The 22,974-nt window shown below is 47.2% G+C and overlaps 3 protein-coding genes across 15 annotated transcripts in view; 1 reads left to right on the top strand and 2 right to left on the bottom strand.

The window, feature by feature from the left end:
* Window positions 1-692: 692 nt before the first annotated feature.
* On the bottom strand, window positions 693-3,095 carry dolk (dolichol kinase). 2 transcript variants are annotated; one of them, XM_061698368.1, is made up of 2 exons: window positions 3,004-3,095; window positions 693-2,438 (listed from the first exon to the last, which is right to left on the bottom strand). In XM_061698368.1, exon 2 carries the CDS (start codon window positions 2,368-2,370, stop codon window positions 790-792), a length of 1,581 nt encoding a protein of 526 aa, XP_061554352.1. In that variant the 5' UTR covers window positions 2,371-2,438; window positions 3,004-3,095; the 3' UTR covers window positions 693-789. The 2 variants fall into 2 exon arrangements, with proteins under 2 accessions (XP_061554352.1, XP_061554353.1); XM_061698369.1 differs by lacking the exon at window positions 3,004-3,095 and adding an exon at window positions 2,705-2,994.
* Window positions 3,096-3,752: 657 nt separating this feature from the next.
* nup188 (nucleoporin 188) lies at window positions 3,753-22,270 on the top strand. Its single transcript, XM_061699320.1, has 43 exons — window positions 3,753-3,797; window positions 4,520-4,574; window positions 5,001-5,074; window positions 5,154-5,238; window positions 5,317-5,397; window positions 5,478-5,522; window positions 5,589-5,681; window positions 5,773-5,892; window positions 5,986-6,197; window positions 7,263-7,377; window positions 7,447-7,647; window positions 7,732-7,812; window positions 9,328-9,420; window positions 9,502-9,621; window positions 10,229-10,355; window positions 10,432-10,590; window positions 10,661-10,787; window positions 11,735-11,822; window positions 11,896-11,972; window positions 12,098-12,212; window positions 12,287-12,407; window positions 12,485-12,551; window positions 13,078-13,203; window positions 13,287-13,527; window positions 13,663-13,869; window positions 14,373-14,542; window positions 14,634-14,703; window positions 14,779-14,846; window positions 15,121-15,319; window positions 15,734-15,811; window positions 15,891-15,976; window positions 16,291-16,436; window positions 16,634-16,812; window positions 16,879-17,079; window positions 17,830-17,922; window positions 17,997-18,149; window positions 18,226-18,363; window positions 18,954-19,028; window positions 19,699-19,917; window positions 20,085-20,216; window positions 20,348-20,421; window positions 21,158-21,287; window positions 21,864-22,270. The coding sequence occupies exons 1-43, from the start codon at window positions 3,772-3,774 to the stop codon at window positions 22,053-22,055; spliced, it is 5,259 nt and encodes a 1,752-aa protein (XP_061555304.1). The 5' UTR covers window positions 3,753-3,771; the 3' UTR covers window positions 22,056-22,270.
* The window catches only part of cdk5rap2 (CDK5 regulatory subunit associated protein 2), a 41,678-nt gene continuing 40,134 nt past the window's right edge, over window positions 21,431-22,974 (bottom strand). For 9 of the 12 annotated variants that reach the window (XM_061699307.1, XM_061699313.1, XM_061699309.1 and 6 more), the window contains one exon: window positions 21,431-22,576. In XM_061699307.1, coding sequence (XP_061555291.1) covers window positions 22,518-22,576 — 59 coding nt within the window. In that variant the 3' untranslated portion in view covers window positions 21,431-22,517. The remainder of the gene's footprint in view (window positions 22,577-22,974) is intronic. The other 3 variants (XM_061699318.1, XM_061699317.1, XM_061699319.1) reach the window with 1 other exon arrangement.

Below are 22,974 nucleotides of genomic sequence, written 5' to 3'. Positions count from 1 at the left end.
AATAAACAGAATCCTACACTGCTTACAGAAAGTTTGGGATATTGGGTGAAATGTCAAGATGAACCTTAAATGTATTATTACATTATGTTTGACTATTTACTTTACAATACTGTGCTATTTTACTTCTATCAAAAACATAACATACAACAAAAAAAGTGTTTTGGAAGCTGGAACGAGATTCATGGCGTTTCAGTTCATGTCAATGGAGAAATTTGATTTGTCGTACGAGTAAATTGCGTTCCGAGCTCGGTCACAGAATTGCGACTGTACGAGCAACACGGTCAAATCGTGGTCATCGTACGCAGGCTCCCTCTAGTGGCAAGCGAAATAATCGCTGCCAAGGTACAGTTCAGTTGTATTTAACTTTTAAGCTCAATGCATTTGCACTTAATCTTGAAGAATTGTTTACAAACTTTATTTTGGTACAATATTCAACTTTTATGTGTAATAAGTTTTCAGTGAATTATTATTTTAAGTAGTTTTTTCATGTTCCTATATTTGAGCAGTGTTATTGTTGAAACTGTACCTAATGTTGGTCACGACGGTGCTACTAAAAAGTCTTTTTTTAGGTGGAACTTAAGAACCACTGCTGAAGTGCATTTTAGGTTCATTCTGAAATTTCACCCCAAAGGCCAATATCCCCCACTTTTTTTTGTGAATAGTTGAAGTCAAATAATGTTGTCGAAAGGCGATTCGTCGGCACGACGGCGTCTGCGGTTTCCATACGTCCGACATATTGCAGCCTTGCCAATTCTGCGTCTTTCGTTCCCAGCCGCCGCGTTTCCCGCGTCAGAGCATGAGCAGGATGAGCAGGTAGAGCGGCAGCAGCAGGTTGTCGATCTGCGACGTGTACGCTTCCAGCATGGCCACCAGCGCCACCGAGCCCAAGATCCACGAGTAGGCGCCGTCGAGGTCCACGCTCGTGTCGATAATCAGCAACACGGCCACGCCGACGATCTGGGCCAACACCGACGTGGCCGTGCCCTCCACGGTCTTGTCGGTGCCCGGCCACCGGATCTCGCCCAGCGTGCTTCCGAACACCGACGCCACCGTGTCGCCCACGCCCACCGCCAGCACGCCGGCGTACGGCACCAGGCCGCCCGCCCCGGGGAGCGTCCCCTTGGGCGCGCACGCCCCCGGGAAGAGCCAGACGGGCAGCGCCATGCCCAGCAGAAGGTAGATGTGGGTGAGGATGAGCGGGCCCGAGTCGCGTTCGTCCAGGAACAAGGTGAGGAGCCGGCGCAGAGGTCGGCCGAGCGGCTTGATCCGGAAGTAGCGCACGTACTCCAGGAAGAGGAAGACGGCCAGGCAGCCCACCGACGCAACGTGCAGCAGCCGGCGGTCGTACAGGAGCCCCGGGACGAAGGTGGCCACCGCCAGGACGTGGAAGTACTTGCGCACCACCGTGGAGGCCCGGTGCTTCTTGGAGCCCGCGCGGCGCCGGTAGTTCTGCTGCAGCACCACGCAGGTGGCGGCCAAGCACAGCGCGGCCCAGTACGCCACGAGTCCCAGGCGGCGGCGGTTGAAGGTGACGAAGTCCCACAACCACGTGACGGGATGGCGCCCCACGAAGAGCGAGAGCCACGGCACCAGGACGCCCAGGCCCAGCACGGCCGTCATGGTGTGGAAGAAGAGCGACGACACCCACGTCTCCGACTCCATGAAGCAGAAGAGCAGGGCGAAGACCACGCCCAGCAGGAGCGAGCCCGCCGCCAGCACGGGCAGCAGGTAGTTGACCGGGTCGCCCCCCTTGGCCTCGGCCCAGTTCAGCGAGCGCTTGATGAGCTGGTTGACCACCAAGCTGACGGCGCCCACCACCAGGAGCGCCTCGCCGGGCGTGAAGCAGCGCGGCAGCAGGTACAGCACGATCAGGCTGAGGTACACGAAGATCAGGAGCACCTCCAGAACCTCGATCACCTCCGACACCGTCAGAGTCTGCTTGGCGGTGTACAAGATGGCGGCGGCCGAGAGGCCGGCCACCGCGCACGTGTTGGTGGGCACGGGCCGCGTGATGCCCAGCGCGATCAGGGACAGGAAGAGCGCCAGGACCATGCCGCTCACCGTCACCACCATGGAGAAGCGCTCCAGGTGGACGCTGCCCGCGGAGGCGCACTTGGCCCGCAGGACCAGACCCAGAAGCGGCATCACCGCCGAGGCCGGGACGATGCCGCTGTTGGCGGCGGGGCGGAACTGGAACACGGCGGCGCCCGACTTGAGCAGCCGGTCCCACTTGCGCTGCACGCAGAAGGCCTGGATGACCAGCGCCACGGCGCACCACGAGTGCTGGTTCCACACCGCCGCGTGGACGCACAGAACCACGGCCGACACCACGGCCGACTCCACCGCGACCGGGTCCACGTGCGCGTTCATCGTCAATTGGTCGCGATCGACGTAGGCCGCCGGCGTCTCTCACTTCTTCATCTGGACCGCCTCTCACTCTGGACACGCGGGGGGGAAAAAAAAAATCGACATCATCATCCAGCACTACTGATTCTTAAGTCTCTGGGCAGATTACATTGACATGGCAACGCACAGAGGCTGAAAACTGATTGGTAAAAAAACAAAAAAACAAAAAAACGGACTGGAAGCAGTGCAGCAAAGAGAAACGCCACCAAATGAAGAGAATAGACGGTTAATAAATAACTTATTACGGTTTTCTAAATGTAGGTCGGCAGACAATGCCCTGCTGTCCCTGAGCACTCACCACTGCTTCCTGGGTTGAACCTTCACACACTCACGTGCTCTTTGCACAATAACCTTCTGTTCCTGTGGGGGTTGCAAGATGAACTTTTACCCCTCGAAGCTGAAGCGGCGTCATTAATGTTCCGTTTTAGACAATTGTGGCAAAAAAAAGCACTTTTATCGGGATATTTATTCAGAATCGACCAGCTTTTCAGAGATGCTGCAGGCAACCTCAATGCTACACGGCGAATAATAATGTGTGGAAAAAAATGTCAATAAACGCCATAAGCACCGAGGATGTACAGGCACAAATATACGCACCGCGTTATTATGTTGTCACGTGGACGGACCAAGCGAAGGGGCGTCAGTGTGTTCCCTTTGTCAGATAACGTTCGTCACGCAGCCAGTAGGCGGCCGCCATGTTTTGACAGCCGGGTCACGTGACAGCCAGGATTGCCATTGATACGTTTTATGAGATTTTATTTTTAAATTAAATTCTCACGACTCTATGTGATTTATATTTGAGTAAATATTATAAGTAATTTGATAAATATACGAATATTGAAATTTAACAATAAATACCGATACGACTATATTGTATTGACGTCCACAAGATGGCGGCAGTACAACTCCTGGACTGGACGACATGGACATGAAAAAAAATCAACTAAATCAAGTTTTATAGTCACAAATGTAAATTTGCTGAGTTAAAAAAAAAAAAATCTGTGCCTTTATTGAAGATCTGGAACTGTATTTAATGTCAATATTTGCTGCTAAAAAAAGAAAACCTATTTCAGTTTATTGAATCCTATTTAATTTTTACTCTTGCCCTTAGCTGGCATGTTGCTTTTTTCTTTCTCTGTTCATGTCCTTTTCCAATGTTGTTAAAGTAAGTAAGTAAGTAAGTAAGTAAGTAAGTAAGTAAGTAAGTAAGTACATGAATTACGATATTGCTTGTTTGTCTGTTTTATTTTCTTGTAAATTAAGTTTTCCAATAAAGATAGTTAATAAAAAAGAAAAAGACGACGCAGAAGTCAAGCGTCATCATGACCTCATAGCGTGCCAGCCAATCACAGCGCAGCGTCGAAGATGGCGGAATCGGCGATGAGTTTCAGGTACGCTTTTAGCCGCAAATTTAAGCGAACTTTCTCATTCGTTTAAAATTGTAAAACTCAAAAGAGTCATTTTCCTCAGCTCACCAGTCTGCCTTTTGATAGTATTCCCCCCCCCCCCCGCTTGGCTGCGTGCTTGCTTGTCTCACCGCCACGCTAACTTAGCTTAGCAACAGTGCTAACAGTTGAACCATTTGAATGTCTCGGCGGCGTGGAGTTTATTTTGGGGTTTCAAGCACAAGGGAGAACCCACGTTTCGTTGTTTTTAAGACTCTCGGTCGCCACAGATTGCTCAAGTTGAGGCCGTGGGGCTCGGTGCGGGTTCATTTGGGTTCACTGAAATAAACCCGCAAGCCTTTGATATTGATTCACGTGTTAAAATAAAGTGCACGTCAAAGCCAGTTAATATCAACTCTTAAGGTGTAAGTGTTCAAATCAAGGGCGGTGTTGGGAATCATTCACTCAGTCCCTCCTCCCGCATATATTAAAAAAAAAAAAAATTTTTTTTTTTTTTTTTTTTAAATGTTTTTGCTGTCGCATAATTACTACGTACCTAATCCAAGTCAACCCGTGGAATAGGTTACACAAATAACATGGTGTTTAAAGTTGAATGTATTTGACAGAATTGCTCTTTACACAAAAGATGAGACAGTTTGTGTTGCATGTATTCATCGTGTTGGGGCAGGGATGGCCTCATGATCCTAATGTCTCCGTTCTTCCCATAGGAGTTGTCGAGAGTTATGGACCATTCTGCTGGGACGTTCTGCGCTGCGAGAGCCTGTATGTGTTTTTGTTTTTATTTCTAAATGCACTTTTAGGCTGGGTTTACACTGCATGTCAAAGTAGCCAATACCTATTTAATCCCTATATCTGCAATTTTGCTATTCTATCAAATTCCTTGTGTGTTTTGGACATACTTGGCAAATAAAGATGATTCTGATTCTGATTCATGTACATGTGAAACAACATGGATGAATTAAGCATTGTATATTTAAACCGAAATGTTCAACCAAATCAAATTGTGTCGAAGCGAAGTCCGATAGCTTAATGATAACATATAATGTGGAACGCTATTGACGGGCTAATGGAAATGAACTTAGATGAAGATATCCAATTCAAAATATTAGATGTTAGCAAAAAACTGAACCATGCATTGTAGATGTAGCTATGTTTTTAATATGATGGCGAACCTGCTTTTCTGTAAAGGCTCAGATCGAATCGGAGCTGGAAACACACTGGGACCGACTGCATCAAGGTCTCAGCTACTACAAGCCACCCAGGTATGGTTCATAAATGTGTTTTTAAGATCCTCAGCAGCCCTTTCAGGAAATAAATAACTGTGCGATTGTTCCCGTGTAGCTCCTCCTCCGCAGGAAAAGTGAAGGAGAAGAAAGATGTCGTGCAGCCACTGAAGGATTTTGGTCTGAGGCTCAGTAAACTCCTGGTAAGATGTTAAAAACGCTCGACTTACACTTCTATTTGTGGGTTTCGGTTGGACACCACCAACCTGTTGTGATGTCAGGGACTGGATGAGCTGCAGAGTGTGCGGCTGCTGCAGTGCTACCTGCAGGAGGACTACAGAGGAACTCGGGATTCTCTAAAGGTAACCTGGCACTGCAAGTAGCGGCCATTTTTAAGTGGAGACACAGTAGGAGTGATGTTTCCATTTTCTTGTGTGTGCAGGTTGTTCTACAGGATGAGCGGCAAAGTCAAACATTGCTGCTCAAGGTCGGTAGACATCCGCTGCTCCTTTCTGAAAACGAAATAAAATAAACCTTGTGTGTGTGTTCGCAGGTAGCTGACTATTACTACGAGGAGCGCATGTGTCTTCTCCGCTGCGTCCTCCTCTTGTTGACGTACTTCCAAGATGAACGACACCCCTACAGGGTTAGACGCCACCCCCCGCTCCCGAATAAAAGTGTGTGACGCTCTCGTCCGTTTTGGCTTTTGTAGCGCAGCTTTTCTTTTCCTTGGCAAGGCCGAGTATTCCAACTGCGTCAACAAGCTGGAGAAGGACCTGGTGAGCAGCTACCAGGCTCAGTTCCAAAGGCTCTTCAAAGCCGAGGCGCCCACATGGGAGACTCACGGCAACCTCATGGTGATGCTCCGCCGCGCGTCCCTTGGGAGACGGAGACAGTGTGTTGAGGAAAACAACCCACAAACATTTTCTTCCCCCCCCCCACCCCTTCAGACGGAGCGGCAGGTGTCGCGTTGGTTCCTGCAATGCCTGCGCGAGCAGTCGCTGCTGCTTGAGATCATCTTCCTGTACTACGCCTACTTCGAGATGAGCCCGGCCGACTTGTTGGCCTTCACCAAGATGTTCAAGGAGCAGGGCTTCGGTCTGCGGCAGACCAACAGGCACCTGGTGGACAAGAGCATGGACGCGCTGGTCGATCGCATCGGGTTCGAACACTTTGTTTGTTAAGTCCGCGTTGCCTCCAATGGAAGCATCTGCTTCATTTTATTGATAGATTTATTTATTTTGACCCCTTCATTTGGTGCCACGAGGTAATACTATCAACCCACGCGAATTGTGAAAAATCATGATTAATGGACGACTCCCGCCAAAAATGTTTGATATAAAAGTCATAATATTGAAATTAAATAGTCTAAATCTCACCTTGCTGTTATTAGTGACAAACTAAAATGCTATTAATGTGATATCTTGTAAGATTCTACTTAAAAGTCAATGAAATAGTGTGCAATGTGTAACATTTCAATGTATTTACAATGTTAAATAAAATACAATACTGTGTAACTGAACTTTTACGTAAAGAGTAATGTCTTGTAACAAACATTTTTCATTTTTAATTAAAAATGGTAGTTCTCATGACCTTTTTGGCGCGGGTTTATTTTTCTGGACTAGGCCGTGGGCCAATAAAAAAAATATGCAGTCGGCCGCAAATGACCCCAGGCCATAGTTTAGACACCACTAGTTTAATCCCAAAATATACTCCACATTATGATCAGAAAACATTTTACTGTCATTTCAAATTCATCTTACTTTCCCCTTTCAATATAAATGGCTTATTGATTTAATTTTGAAAAATGCAAGTTCCGAGCACACTGACGTGGACGTCGCCGCTTCCGAACCCCCAAAAATACCAGTTACGACTTTAACTGTTTTATCACCTTTTTTGACTTGGTCATACATATAGTTTCATTTTAAATGTGTATTGCAAATGAATCTTTAGTTGGGTACTTGCTGATCAGCGGTTAACTTTCACCATTGCAATAGCGATCTAAACCTTTCTTTTCGTCATCTTGAGAAGTTTACCAGCCTGCTATCTATGCCGTCAAAAAAAAGGCTTGTACGGATGACTGTGCCATTCTGACCCACTTATGGAAATACATTGTAATTCGTAATATACTCTTGGTAATTTATTGTATTACACTGCATTAATGATCTAGTTCCTGTGGAGAAAGCGGGTGATGTTGACGTCCTGTTTTCTTCTGTGGTTCATGCAGCTACTTGAGCTCTCTCATCCTGGTGGAAGGCATGGATGTAGACTTCCTTCACAAGTGTGCACTTGAGGACTGCACGGAACAGCACCAGTTCTCCAGTGTCCCCGATGTCGTCAAGGTTTGCCTCCTGCCACAAAAATGGCGGTACAGCTCTAGTTTTGGATTTCATGAAATTCTTCACTCTCAGGAGATGGACCAGCTTCTGTTGACCTTCGGGGACATCCCCCATCACGGGCCGGTGCTGCTGGCCTGGGTCCTGCTGCGGCACACACTCAGACCTGAGGAGTCCAACCCAGTGGTCCGGAGGATCGGCAACACTGCCTTGCAGCTGGAAGTCTTCAAGTACCTCGCTATCATGCTGAAAGGCCTGGGAGTATCTGGGAACAACGTAAAGCAGCGCCAATGCAGTCATCTTGGGTGTTATTTGTGTGCTCTTTGGACAAAATTTCAATTTTTCTTTTCTCCGCTCCAGTGCACAGCAAGCACAGCCAAGATGTGCATCTACGGCCTCCTATCATTTGTCATCACGTCGTTCGAAGAGGAAAGCCTGCAGGTACTTCGGCGGGCCTCACTTGGCATTCCCGCCCATGTTCCTTCTCACACTTTTGATTCTATCGATTATCATATCCTCATAGAAAGGCTGAGGGATTGGTTCATATAATATGTATGTCAAATTGGTCTTTTTCTGTGGTTGTTGGCCCCCATAAATCGGTCTGTTCACCTTTCCTGCGGTGTTCCTCGAAGGTCAATCTCTGTTCCCGTTCTTTTTGGAATGTACATCAGAATCAGAATCATCTTTACTTGCCAAGGATGTCCAAAAAACACACAGGGAATTTGTCTCCGGTAGTTGGAGCCGCTCTAGTATGACAACAGTCAATTGACAGAGAACACTTTTGAGACATACAGTCATTGAGAAAAACAGTCACTGACCAATAAAGGGTTGCTAGTTATCTGGTAATGCCAGTACAATATTTTTTTGACAATTGTGCAAAAAGATGCAGAGTCCTCTAGCACTTAGAGCAGTTTGAATGACTAATATAGCAACTGTCCGGGGCAATGACCATTGTGCAAAGGGCGCCGAGACTTCAAGGAGTGTATGCAGTTTAAAGTGACGAGTAGCGTGATAATCTGGAACAATGTTGATTGTGCAAATGTTGCAGATACTCCTCAGTCAGTGTGCAAGAGGTGCAGATGCTACTCTGGCATGAGTGGCCAGTATTGGTCAACAACAGGTATGCAAATAGTGCACTGTGGCGAGACTACTACAGTGAGTGCACGAGTAATATATAATTGGCCCCACAGAAATGTGACAACAAACTCAAGCCAAAAAAAAAAAAATCGGCAGCATGTTGCAATGGAATTGTAGGTTAGCTGTTTAAGAAGTAGATTGTAAGATGGAAGAAGCTGTTGGAATGTCTGCTAGTTTTAGTTTGCATTTGTCGGTAGCGCCTACCTGAGGGAAGGAGCCGGTGACCGGGATGCGGGGGGTCCGAGAGGATTTTGCACGCTCTTGTCTTAGTTCTGGCAGCGTGCAAGTCCTCAAGGGTGCGTAGGGGGGTACCGACAATCCTTTCAGCAGTTTTGATTGTCCGTTGCGGTCGGAGTTTGTCCGTTTTTGTAACAGCACCAAACCAGACTGTGATGGAAGAACACAGGACTGATTCGATGACCGCTGTGTAGAACTGCCTCAACAGCTCCGGTGGCAGGCCGTGCTTCCTCAGAAGCCGCAGGAAGTACATCCTCTGCTGGGCCCTTTTTTCAGGACGGAGTTGATGTTGATGGCCCACTTCAAATTGAAAGTTCTGTCATATGATTTGTATGCAGATGAGCTCCAGATTAAATAATCCAGACAGTACAGATGTGATAAATGCACTTGCTCATTGCTTGTCTGCAATTAATGGATGGTTGGCTTACAAATTGCTTCAGTTGAATGCAGAGAAATTGCCCCTGACATTTTGGCTCCTAAAGTTGGCACCTGTTTAGCCTCGAACTATGTGCAGCACTCTGTAATTCCTCTCTTAAAAGTCTGTTTAAGTCAAATAGACTTGCATATTTTGAAACCCTGCAGACTGGCAGCGCCGGGTCGCAGAGCCCCCACCTGATCGACGCCGCATGCGAGGTCCTCTCCGCGCCCAGTCTGGCTGAAGTCTTCTGGGAAATGGTGAGCGCCGATTTGCGCCACTTAAGGGTCTTGTGGGAATAATGGTCACATGGCCTCATTTTTGTGGGAATCTTGTCACAGAAGCCCAACATGGGTTTGGGAATGATCCTCGACAGCGCCGCCGGGATGTTCCCTCATAAGATCGCACCGCTTTTGCAGCTCCTCACTGCGCTCCTGTCTAACAAGTCTACTGTGAAGAAGGTAAATTGTCCCCACCAGATTTTACCAATATTGGGCGTCTTTTGTGTAATTTTACAGTAAAACAAATCATTGAATCTATTTTGGAATACTGCTGTAATGTGTAGCAAGTGAATACTGGGGTTGTGTGAAATAAAAAAAACCTATTTGTTTTGAATATACCTGGAACGTAAAAGTGGAAAAAGTAAAGGGGGTGACTACTTGTGCATGTGATATTTGCATTTTTGTCATTTTTAATAAACTGGTAAAACTTTCCAAAATATATTTTCAATTTTCAGTTATTCGATATTAAGTGTGGAATTTTATAGACATTTAAATAATGTAAAGCATCTTGGATACGGCTGTAAAGTAACAAAACATGGATAAAGTTGAGGGGTGTGATTGCTTGAGCGCGTATTTGCATTTTTGTCTTTTTTTTTGAAACACTTAATTTGCAAAAACAAACTTCAGTGTCAATATTGGGACTGAAGTGTAAAATGTTATGGGGGCAAAACATTGAACCCGTTTTGGAATATGACTAACATAAAGCGGTCAAAGCAAAGGGGAGGAGGTGAACGGTTGTGCAACAAGCCGCCTCCCCCAAAATATGAACTTCACTCCTGTGTGACAGGTGTACAACTTCTTGGATAAGATGTCCTTCTACACGCAAGCGTACAAACATAAGCCCAATGACATCATCGCCAAGGAGGACGAGACACTGTGGAGGAGACAGACTCCCAAACTTCTCTACCCGCTCGGTTCGTTCATTTGAATTTGATCTTTATATTTATTTCCGAGGAATAGAGCGCTACAAGATTTGCCGTCCGCATTCAGGAACGGGCCAGACCAACCTCTGGATGCCGCAAGGGATTCTGGGCCAGGTGATGATCGGCGGCGAGCAGGGCTACGTGGTGCGCTGGGACTACTCGTACAGCTCCTGGACGCTGTTCACGTGCGAGGTGGAGATGCTGCTCCATGTTGTCTCCACAGCAGGTACGCCGCAACGCTTCGACGTTCCAGCATTTTCGTCCCCCGCTCACTCTTTCCACCGGTGATGCGTTAGACGTCATAGCGCACTGCGCGCGTGTCAAGCCCGTCCTGGACCTGGTGCACAAGATCATCAGCACCGACTGGACCGTGTCGGACTGTCTGCTGCCCCTCACCTCGCGCATCTACATGCTGCTGCAGAGGTAATGCGCACACGCGAATTGCCGGAGTCCCTCAAATAGTGGTCAGCGCCTTCTCTGGGTGCGATAAGTAGGACTCCCTTTTCTTTTTTTAAATTTTGTTTTATACTCCAATTTCATGCGACTTACAGTGTAATGTGGAGGTAATGCTGTTGGATAAGAATCCAAAAATGTGAAAAGGGTATTTAGAGAGTTAGTATATTTTAAGAAAAAGTTGCTCTTTATCGAGAGAAGTCATCATTCTATGAAATTAGTTCATACAAAACGTAATAAAAACAAATTTTCCAAGGATCATATGACAAAGAAAAGGTTGTAATCATATGGATGGTATAATTTTTATGACATTAATGTAATTGAATTTGAAGTTGTAATTTTACGAGAATAGGCATACCACATTAAAATTTTACTGAAAGAAATTTAATTTTTTATGAAAGAATTGTCATTGAGAAAAAGATATTTTACAAGAATATATTATTGTGAGAAAATGTTTTATTGATTGAAAAAGAGTTATAACTTTTGGTGGCACTATGAGGAAAAAAGTTGTAATTTTTATTGCGAAAAACGTATAAATTTTTCACACTAGTCATATTATTGGAAATGTACATTTGGGGGGGGGGGGGGTAAGAAATGTGTGCTACAATATTACCACAAAAGTCATAATTTTAAGAATGAAGTCATATTATTCAAATAAAAAAATATTCTACAAGAATCGTCATTGCAAATAGAAGTATGAATATCTATTTTTAAATATTTTTATTTAGTTTTGGAAATGTATTTATATAGGGTAATATTATTACAGAAGATGTGTTAGTCCATACAACGGTCTCTCCCTGGCCATGGTTTGTGGAAATCCGCTATTCTTCTTCTTCTTTTTTTTTTTTTTTTTTTTTTTTTTTTAAGGAATCTGTAAACAAAGTAAACAAAACAATGTGTGTCCTCTCACCTGTCAGGTTGACCTCGGTCATCAACCCTCCGGTGGACGTGATCGCCTCGTGCGTCAACTGCCTGTCGGTGTTGGCCGCCAGGATGCCCGGCAAGGTGGCGACGCCTCGCCCCGACTGCAAGCGTCGCGCGTCCCCGCACGCTCCTCACTTGTTGCTGCTCTTTTCAGGTGTGGTCCAGCCTGCAGCGCACGGGTTTCCTCCCCTTCGCCTCCAACCCCGTCACCAGCATGGCCCAGTGTGTCAGGTGCCGCCCTGTCACATATCGTGGCGCTGATTATATTTCCTGTGCCCAAAGATTTGCCTTTTGTGGGGTCTCGACACGACGGAAAAATCCACGATTTGCTAAATATTTGTCGTGTTTCTCTGCAGTGCGGAAGGCATGAAAGCGGGTAACTACGGCAACCTGCTGGTCCAGATTGAGCAGCCCAGAGGCGAGTACGCCGTCACCATGGCCTTCCTCAAGCTGGTCACCACTCTGGTCAAGGTGAGTCTCGCTCGCTGCCGTGACATTCGGGCGCAATGCAGCGTGGCGACTCGTAAGAGTCGTGTTGCCTTCAGGGTCAGCTGGGCAGCACTCAGAACAGAGGTCTGATCCCCTGCGTGCTGCTGGTGCTGAAGGAGATGCTGCCCACCTACCACAAGTGGCGCTACAACGCGTACGGCGTGCGCGAGAGGATCGGTGAGCTGCCGTCTTTGAGCGCCTGGCGTGCGTCTTCCCTTTTCGCGGGAAGTTCACTCCTCTCTGTGCTGCTTCAGGCTGTCTCATTTTGGAGCTCATCCACGCCATCCTCAACTTGAGTCCGGACGGCGAGGACCAGGGCAGGTGGGACACCAAGTCAATATTATTTCCCCCTTTGTATATAGAAAAAGGAAATTGTCGCTGTCGGGCGTAAACGTCCTAATATGGTCAAGCTCATATTTTTTTCACAAATTGATACTATTGGTCTGTCTGTAATATTCATGCATTATTAACAAATATTAAGTGTCGGAAATGTCTTGAAGACAAATCTGTTAACTCTTTTGAACGTTCAACTGTCTGAACCGTGTTGTAAAATTCCAACTCTCGCCTCGAGAGTCGTGAGGCATAATTTTGTTGTTTTGTAGACAGTAAAGAGTGAAAATAGTTACCGGTAGGTTAGACACATTTGGGTAAGGCTGTTTTGGTAAGAATTGGATCTCTGTAATGCTTGGGTGCCGAATTTAACATTTATCAATGAAAGCATAAAAAAATTCTGAGTTTCTGTTTGCAGCCATTGCGATATGAAATTGAAAATAATAAAAAAATCATCCTTATAAAGTCACAGTGATGTAATGGTCCAGCCCTAATAGACGCTGATGATTTTTGACAGCATGCCCACCCTGCAGTCGCTGTGCATCTACAGCCTGACCAACACGGAGGCCGGGCAGGCCGTGGTCAACATCATGGGAGTGGGCGTTGACAAGATCGACGTGGTTCTGGCAGCACAGCCCAGCAGGTCCTCAACAACTCCTCCGCGTTGTTTTTGTCCGCTCAAACAATAATCAACAACTCACCGAGTCCGTTGTCGCCGGCGCTCAGCTGCGGCTCCGAGGGTCCGGGTCAGGTCCTGATCCAGACGGTCAAGCTGGCCTTCTCGGTCACCAACAACGCCATCCGCCTCAAGCCGCCCTCCGACGCGGCCTCTCCTTTGGAGCAGGCCCTGACGCAGCACGGCGGCCACGGCAACAACCTGGTGGTGGTGCTCGCCAAGTACATCTACCACAAGCACGACCCGGCGCTGCCCAGGCTCGCCATCCAGCTCCTCAAGCGCCTCGCCACGGTCAGCCGTCCCCTTTTAACTTTCGAGTGTTATCACGGTCGTTCATGTTTGTACGATATTTTTTGCGATCCGTTGTAATGACAGTAAAGTCGAACGTAATCTAATCTACCCGGGGGACGCGCCTCGGCCCGCCAGGTCGCGCCCATGTCCGTCTACGCCTGCCTGGGCAGCGACGCGGCCGCCATCCGCGACGCCTTCCTCACGCGTCTGCAGAGCAAGACTGAGGACATGAGAATCAAGGTGATGATCCTGGAGTTCCTGACGGTCGCCGTGGAAACGCAGCCGGGCCTCATCGAGCTCTTCCTCAACCTGGAGGTGAAGGACGGCAACGAGGGCTCCAAGGTTAGCGTCGCGGTCGCATCGCATTCTTACGTTTCTGCAGCGATCGCTTCAGATGTTCGGATCTCCGTCATTCTTAACGTGTTTTGGTCAAACGTGGATCTTGTGCGGTGGCTTAATTAAGCTTCATTAGTGGGGCATTTTTAAGCAGCTATATCCTTTTTTGGGTGAGGGGGAGGGGGGCAATTACAAGCAGATTTAGGCATCATCCGCAGGCAGGGTTGGGGCCCAACACCAAGATGTTCACCCAGGCCCTTAATGCTCACATATGGTGCAAAATGCCATAGATGGGCGAACTGAAATTAGCGTAGATGTTACGGTAATTCTAAACCTTCAAATAACTGCTACTTTAACACACACGGATCTACAACACATACAAACAAAGCATAGAATAATACTCACAGGAATATTGTCTCTTTCGAGGTGAAAATGAGTTCATTTTTAGCCCGAAACCTTCTACGTTGGTACCCAAAGCTGAATATTTGGCTATTTTCGTGTACGTGTAGGAGTTCCTACTGGGCGAGTGGAGCTGCTTGCACGTGGTGCTGGAGCTGATCGACTCCAAGCAGCAGGGCAAGTACTGGTGCCCTCCGCTGCTGCACCGCGCCGCCCTGGCCTTCCTGCTGGCGCTGTGGCAGGACCGCCGGGACAGCGCCATCTCCGTTCTGCGCGCCAAGTAAAAGCACGCCTCCTCACGCAGCTCCGTGTTGGTGATGAATTGTAGAGTCACTTGACTATTTCATTGCTTTTTTAAAAAACAAAAACAGAGAGAGGTTTTGGGAGAATTTAACCACGCCCCTCTTTGGAATGCTGGCGCCCCCTTCAGACACCACTGAGGTATGGCCATTGTACTTTCAATCAATCAATAAACATGGATGTAAATTTAGAAGCTAAAGCAGTTATTCCCTGCAGCCTTGCGTTCTGGAAACGTGCGCCTTTGTCATGAAAATCGTCGGCCTGGAGATCTTCTATGTCCACAGGTAAGTCCAACCAACAAACATTTCTTCACAGCGAAAGAGACTGCTTTGGAAATGGTTTTGTTGTCGTCGTCTTATCAGAAAACATAATTGAGTGCGTTTGTAGAATAATGTCGTTATCAGTTTTTTAGTGTGGTGCGTGTGTATTGTGTGGATACACAGCTTAATTGGACCTTCTGCCATCTAATTGTCGCTATATGTCACTGGCATAGACAGCTGTGCAAAGATACGTCATGTGTAGTAAATAAACTTGAGCTTGTGCGAACGTGCGCCACAGCGGCTCCCTGGAGCAGTCCCTGAAAGACGGCCTGCAGAAGTTTGCCAATGCGCGGCGTTACGAGTACTGGTCCCAGTACGTCAAGTCGCTGGTGGCCCACGTGGCCGCCATGGAGGACGAGGGCGTGTGCTACTTCCCCGAGCAGACGCACGTGCTGATCCTGGCCTGGCGGATGCTGCTCATCCTCGCCACCAGCCACGTGCGTACGCCCGACGGTTCCGGGAAACTTTCAACGGGAATGAACGCTTTTACCTTGGAAAACAACGATGCCCATTTTTGCCGACATTTTACGGGCCAAAGCAGTAATAGAATTATAATCAATATGTTTATGCATTTTTTTTTGTGTACTTTCAATTTGAAATAATGTCCTGTTTTTGAATGAAAATATTTAAATTAAGAAATGTTTTTTATTCTGGTTCATCCATTAATCAAAAAAGACGGATCGCATTTTTTTTTTTTTTTTTTTTTGGGAGGCTGGAACAAGTGAATTAATTTCCATTTATTTAAAGGGGGAAAGTTTATTGAAGGTACGAATTCACCCGGGAACCTTCTTTGTAAGCCACGGCGACGTGTTTCACCAAAAGTCGTCTTTTGTCCTCTTGTTGCGCTCCAGTCGGACGTGATGCAGCTGACGGACAACCAGACCAAGTTGAAGCTTTTCATGGACGCGCTGGACGCCACCAAAGCCGCCGTGAGTCCCGAGCGCCGCGGCCCTCCTCGTCGTCCGTCTGCCCTCGCGGGCTAAAGCCCCGCCTTCTTTTGTCCCTCAGCTGACCAGACCCACTTCCGTGCCGTGTCTCCGCCTCGGCTCCATGACGGCCACGCTGCTCCTCGTCCTCCTCAAGCAGTGGAGGAGGTACCAAAGGGGGGGGATACTCACGGGGGTTAGGATCCAAAACCTGCCGCAAATAACGCAAATCTTAACGGTCTCAAGTTCAGCTCGATGGCGTCGGTGACAAAAAAAAAAGCGATGTCTTGTAACATTCTACTTGAGTGGCAGATCACTAAACATTTCCTCGGTTGCTTAAGTCCACACTCGACGGTTGGCAGGCAAGCGAGAGACGCGCCAGCCGTTCGAAAGCGCATTTCCCGTAACCCGCCTTCGGCATTTTTGAAGCTTCTGCCCGTCGCGGCGCTCACGTGCTCGCTTGTGTCGTTCCCCCCGTGCAGCTTGGTGGCGACGGCTCCCGACATCTTGTCGCCGCTGTCGCTCATGCTGGAGTGCGTCCTGCAAGCCGACCAGCAGATGATGGAGAGGACCAAAGCCAAAATCTTGTCGGCGCTCATCTCCGTGCTGCAGATCCAAGGACTCGACGGTAGGAGAGGCGCAAACGCTCGCTTGTCCGCCCCCGAAGTGAAGGGAAGTGATTTGCAAAGAAAAAAAATATGTTGAGGATTTTTACATTTGTGTTTTGAGAGGGTGTAAAATGTGTCAACAGAGTGTGAAAGACATTTAAGAGTAAAAGACACTTTTTACGAATGTGGAAACACGCTCCACTTGTGCGCGGCACAGGCGGCGAGGTTTCCCAGCTGCCCCAGCTGCTGTCGTCCGTGTGCGAGACGGTCAAAGACGAAGCGTTGCTGCTGATGGACGCCGCTCGTCACGCGCGCCGCGCCGCCGAGCCTCCCGAGGACGACGACAGCATGGAGACCGACTTCCCCCGCGGACCCCAGAAGGACCAGAGGGACGGCGTGAGTCCACTTCAGACGCCGCATTTTCCTCCCCTTCCCGCTTTTTTAAACGTGTTCTCCCCTCAGGTGTGCGTGCTGGCGCTGCACCTGGCCAAGGAGCTGTGTCGCAGCGACGAGGGCGGCGAGCACTGGGTGGCCGTGATGAGGAAGGTCCCGGTGCTGCCGTCCGTGCTCGGCGCCGCGGAGCTCAGCCTGCGCTCCAAGCAGAACCTCTACTTCGCCGAGGCGGCGCTCCACCTGCTGCTCACGTTGGCGCGCACGCCGCAGGTCGGCGCGCACGCGGCAAAATTGGAAGCGCCTCACGTGTCGTACGCTGTCCTGCCGTCCGTTTTCTGTTGCCTCGTTGTGGTCGCGAGTCACCCGCAGTCTGATTTTAATTTTTTATTTTTTTTTAAATTTTTTGAGGTACACCCTGGTTGTCAGTGATCGTGCCCAATCGTAGGGCACAAAAAAAATAAACTACACTAAAACAATTTTTTTAGGGGGAAACATTTTATTTTAATACATTCTTTTTTTTTTTTTTTTTTTTATTATTATTCTTGTAAGAGATTAGGAGTTTTGCTCTCCACAAAAATAACAGCCATATTTTTGCAGAATTCTTTTCATTTATATTTTTTTTCTCCGAAGACTGACTTTTGACGGGTTTTGTTTTTCTTGCAAAATGCGACTCACAAAAAATACAACAAATTCGTTGTATTCCAAACTTTTGTCTTGGGGAAAAAAAAGTATATATAATTTTTTTAGAAAAGGAGAAATTAATTTAATTTCAACAAACCTTCAAATACATGTTTTTTGGGCGTGCAGGAGGAAGCTGGCGTGACTATACAGTGGCACCTTGAGATACAAGTTTAATTTGTTCCGTGGCCATGCGCGTTACTTAAAGCACTCATATTTGAAGTGATCTTTTTAAATTGAAATGACAGGAAAATGCAATCTACTCCGGCGTCAAACTTGCTGTTGCAAATCGGGGAAACGTGTCGGCACGTAACGACGAGCGCTTCTTTGCTCCTCCTCCAGGGGGCGGCGGCTGTGGCTGGCGCAGGAGTCATCCAAACGATATGTCTTCCCCTCCTCAGCGTCTACGAAGTCTCCGGCAACGGAGCGTCACAGGTAGGAGTTTGCATTTTCTTCGTAACCGATCTCAGTTTGGCCCGTGACGTGAAACGGCGCCCTCTCCTGGCCAGAGCTTCAGCCGCAAGTCTCAGGACTGCGCGTGCTGGCCCGGCGTGTACCGCCTGTGCATGTCCCTGATGGAGAGTCTGCTCAAGACGCTGCGCTACAACTTCATCAACGAGGCGCTCGACTTTGTGGGCGTGCACCAGGAGCGCATCCTGCAGGTTGGTCGGCGTCGATCTATTTATATTTTTTAAACATAACGACCGCCCTAACCTGCCACCACCTGGTCTCGCTCAGTGCCTGAACGCCGTTCGCAGCGTGCAGAGTCTGGCGTGTCTGGACGAGGCCGACCACACCGTCGGCTTCCTGCTGCAGCTCTCCAGCTTCTCCGCCGAGTGGCAGTTTCACCTGCCCAAGCTGCTCCACGACGTGCAGGCGAGTCCGGCAGAATTTCATTCAGACGCTCGACTGGAAATCGGGAAAGTATCGTCGAAAGATTTTCGACGTGAAATCAACCAGTCTCGTAAAAAGAAGGCACACGCGTGAAACGCGATCTGTCGACTCATCGACAACTAATCCACCATCAACATAATTGGCTACTGAGTTAATAATCGATAAATTGTTTGGAGCACTGATGCCAGGGGCCGGCACTGGCCTGCTTCGTCTTTCTTGCTAAAATACCAAAATTGCTAATTGTCTTCACTTTTAATAGCGCTGAGATATTGCGAGCATTTCTTGTTTTCAATCCCCTTTTCCAAGATAAACTGAATATTTTTTTTTTTTTTTTAGTTGAACAAACATTTTACTCTTATTTCAAAAATGGCATTGCAATCATTTTCAATGCAAAATGCATTTTTACCTGGTTATTCGAATAATTGAGTCTATGGGCTACAAGCGTCAGGCCTACATAAGCCAAGCCGACCTTTTGCTAACGAGTGACAAGCATGCGGCAGCGAGCGCGAGACGCCAGCGCAGCAGTCCGCATCGTCCCTCGACATTACTAAAGCAAGTGAACGTGCTTTCAGGTGAATCTGTGCTACCTGTGCCAGACGTGCACGTACCTGCTGCACAGCAAGAAGATGCTGCACCACTACCTACAGGTGAGCGCGCCGCACCACAAAACTAGCCGTCGTAAAATGCGCACTGCAGAGTCGACTCGTGGTGTCGATGTTCAGCTCGCGTCTTTAAAAAGTCGATCCATCTTTTTATTTTCTTTGGGAGCTTCAAAAAAACGTCACCGAGCTGTTCTGTAAATTGAGGCAGCCGGCCATGACGGAGCCGTCGTTAGCTTGCTAACTGCACACTGGAGTGGTAAATGGACGCTAAGCACAGCTAACTCACAACTGATTAGCCAAACGAAATGACGTCACTGTACTTGTATAGTGGGGGAGGGAACTCGCGCTAGAAAGTATACGCATCACGGGGCTGTGTTTTAGCCCCGCCCACAAAATCAGGAAACTTCAAAGGGTAAAAATGATGCTTAAGCGATATTTAAAAATATATATTATAACTCCTATGTTTTTCAGCACTTCAAACATATTTAATGTATTTTGAAGCAAAACGTGGATGTCTGATTAGAGCCCCTGTAATGCTGCCATATAATGCAAAATGCCATAGACAGGCTTACAAAAATAATTGTTGACGTTTTAGTAATGACAATCCTTGAAACAACTTCTGCTTTACACACATGGTGCAGCAACACACAAACAGAACATACGACAATATTCGCAGGCTAATATGGAACTGTGCTAATCGCTTTTCCTCCTCCAGGTTAAAAATGGCGAGCCGCTGCCACCCGGTCCCCTCCCGAGGGCGCAGCGCCCCCCGCAGACTCCCTCCAAGGACGTGCCGGCGGGCGGAGGCGAGCGCGACGACGCGGAGCGGAAGGCCGTGCTGGCCGTGCAGTGCGCTCTGCTCAAGATCCTCAGCAAGACGCTCGCCAGCCTGCAACATTTCACGCCCGACTGCTGCCAGATCTTACTGGACCAGGTATGCCGGACACGCACGCAGACCTCTTGTGTGTGCGTGTGTTTACCGGTGTGTCTTATGTATGTTCACGTGTGTATGTGCATATGTTTTTGTACGTGCCTGTATGTTTGTTATTGTTGTCTCAACCGATGTGTCTTTCTTTTTTTTTGTGTTGTCTGCACACGTAGTGCATGGACCTGTCGTCGTACCGGACGTTGTTCGCTCTGAGTTTCACGGCGCCGGCCTTCGACCCCGACGTGTCTCCGTCCTTCGGGACCCTCCTGGCCGCCGTCAACGTGGCGCTGAGCATGCTCGCTGAGGTAACGCCGCGGCACGCGAACACGTCCGGAAATGAGCCGTCCCCACCGGAAAGGACCTTCTGTTTACTGGACAGGTGTTACAAGTGTCAAAATAAGCCCGCGCATGCCTTTCTTGTCATTTTGTTTGTTAGATGGAAAAGAAGAAGGAGGCGGCCTCGCTTAGCATCGTCTCTCTCGCCTCCTCGGAGGAGATCCAAGCTCTCAAGTGAGAACTTTTCACACACGTAACATACAAATTGGATGAATGGATCAAGTAGTGCAGTCTGGTGTTTTTGTGGTTAGAATGCCAGCCTCAGAGTCAAGAGGTCTGACCAAAGCATTTTTGGAGAAAATGTTAAATTAAAAAGTCACTTATTTCAAGAAAAATGGTCAACCTCGCAAAAGGAAAGTCATTTTTTTCCAAGAATAAAAAATGGTTGTAACCACGAAAAATGTCCCCAAGACAAAAGCCAAAAAGTGTATTTTTTAAAGTTATACTTGTAGTTTTAAAACTGATGTAGCCTTTTAAAAGAATGTGAGTGCGAATGGTTGTTAGTTTTTCTGTGCCCTACGATTGGCTGGCGCCAGCACGCCTGTGACCCGCGTGAGGATAAGCGGTACGAAATATGGATGGAAAGTACCCTCAAATGTTTTTCAAAGAAGTTGTAATCATACCAGAATAAAGTAAAAAAAAAAAAAAAGAAAATTTCGTCAAGCAAGGAATGGCATAATCTTATGAGTTTCTTTTTTTCTTGCATGTTCTTCTACTGTAGTCAATCCATGGTGTATTCTCAGTCACCATCTTGTAGCTCCTTTCACTAGAACAATGAATACATGTTTAAGGTTTTCTCCAGGTTCTCTATCTTGTTTCCACAGTTCTCTGGGGGATCAGTAACTGCGACCCCGAATGGTTGGATAAGTGGCAACCAAACGTGTTGTCTTGTTTGTTTTTTTGTTTTCAGGTCCTTGCTGATGTTCATCATGGAGAACTGCTTCTATGTGTTGGTCTCTCAGGCGTTGCGCTGCCTCAAAGACGCCGCCATCTTGCCGCGAGACAAGCAGCGGCTCAAGCAGGAACTCTGCTCGGAGCTGGTGAGGCCATATATATATATATATATATATTTTTTTTTTTTCCCCAGCTCATTCCCTGAATGATTCTCAACCTTTGGAATCATTCAGATCATTCCCTAATCCCGAATCACTGTATCGGTCAGGATTTTTATATAGTGGGCTAAATAGTTGACTAAACGATTAATCGAATACTCCCTAATTACTATACAAGGATTTTTATTTACTGGATTTCTAGTTAGCTCTGGGGCTTAAAAGATTAATTGAATACTCCCTAATTACTTGGGTATTTTTTTTATTTAGTGGACTATATTATAGGTGACCCTGGGGCTTAAACTAATCGAATATTCCCTCAGTACTATATCGATATTTTTTATTTAGTGGACTGTGTAGGTAATTCTAGGGCTGACACAATCGAATACGCCATAATCATTGTACAGAGGTTTTTATTTAGTGGACTATATAGCCGACTACAGCTGAAACGATTAATGAAATACTCCCTAAGGACCACATTCTCAAATACTGGTGAACCGCTGGTATGCGAGGGTCCACTGTATAAGGATTTTAAATGGTTTTGTTTTGGGGTTTTTTTGTCCAAAGAGCACTCTCCTGTCCAGCCTGTCACGCCACTTCCGCCGCGGGTCGCCATCGTCCCCGGCGAGCGGCGGCATGGTGGTCCTCCCGTGCCCGCCCCAGGCCAAGCCGCCCACGCCGGGCTCCAAGGGCGCCCACGAGGGCCAGGAGCCAATCATCCAGCTGGTGCAAGCCTTTGTACGATTGGTGCAGAGATGAAAGAAAACACGAAAATCCCGCCACCTCAAAAAAATGTTAACTTTAAAAGGTGCCAAAAGGGCGACTTTTTGTTTCTGGAAGGCCTAGTTTTATAGGTCGCTACATTTGACAACCTCCAAGTGCCACTTAGGATGTTTTACTGCTTTCAGTTATTGTTACTCCAAATAAAAATTACATTGTTTTTGTACTCAAATGCTAATAAAAGATTGTCTGGATGCATAGTTCAAACTTTTTTTTTTTTTTTTACTGCATTCAACAAAATATACATGTCCATCTTCTTATATAAGCATCATATAAAGCAGATCAATTGACTATGTACACATTTGAAATAAAACATACAGCACCAGTACCTAAAACTCTTAAAAGCCACTTCTGTGCAAATGAAGTAGGGGAAAAAAAAGGCTGAACAGTTAAATGAACAAGAAAAACATGACGCAGCAGGAACAGAAACGGGAAGTGTGGTCACTGCTCGTCTGAGGTGTACACGTCGACGCCCCCTATTGGCCATTTACAGGCACCTCCTGAAAGAAGGAAAAGGAAACTTACCAACAAGTAAACAAAATACAAATGAAAAGAATAAACATGCAGTGCGACTACACACATTTAGAAGATGGGTACAAATGTTGAGAAATAAAACATGCCTTTAAATGTCAGCAGCTGCATTTTTTTTTTTTTTTGAGAAGACTGTTCCTAACCATTTGAGATTTCAAAACTCCACACTGTTTCCAGACCCTAATTTCCATACGTTCGGTAAATACATCAAATAATTTGGGACATTCAACATGTTGGACACGTCAGACAAGTTCACTCTAAGTCCGCAGTTAGTTAAGTGTCAATGCTTTGAGGGCGGCACAGCACTTCCGCCTCACAGTTCCGAGGACCGGGGTTCAAATCCGGCCTCACCTGTGTGGAGTTGGCA

Source organism: Phycodurus eques, chromosome 15, assembly GCF_024500275.1.
Source record: "Phycodurus eques isolate BA_2022a chromosome 15, UOR_Pequ_1.1, whole genome shotgun sequence".
NCBI lineage: Eukaryota > Metazoa > Chordata > Actinopteri > Syngnathiformes > Syngnathidae > Phycodurus > Phycodurus eques.
The sequence above is the reverse complement of the archived record's forward strand: the minus strand, read 5'-3'. Positions and strand labels throughout refer to the sequence as shown.

Excerpts from the sequence above, each read along its gene's own strand:
- nup188 (XM_061699320.1), top strand. The coding sequence starts at position 3,772 with ATGGCGGAATCGGCGATGAGTTTCAG. Across the intron at positions 7,813-9,327 it reads TCGAAGAGGAAAGCCTGCAG|ACTGGCAGCGCCGGGTCGCA; the intron begins GTACTTCGGCGG and ends GAAACCCTGCAG. Across the intron at positions 15,320-15,733 it reads TCATCCTCGCCACCAGCCAC|TCGGACGTGATGCAGCTGAC; the intron begins GTGCGTACGCCC and ends GTTGCGCTCCAG.
- dolk (XM_061698368.1), bottom strand. The coding sequence starts at position 2,370 with ATGAACGCGCACGTGGACCCGGTCGCGGTGGAGTCGGCCGTGGTGTCG.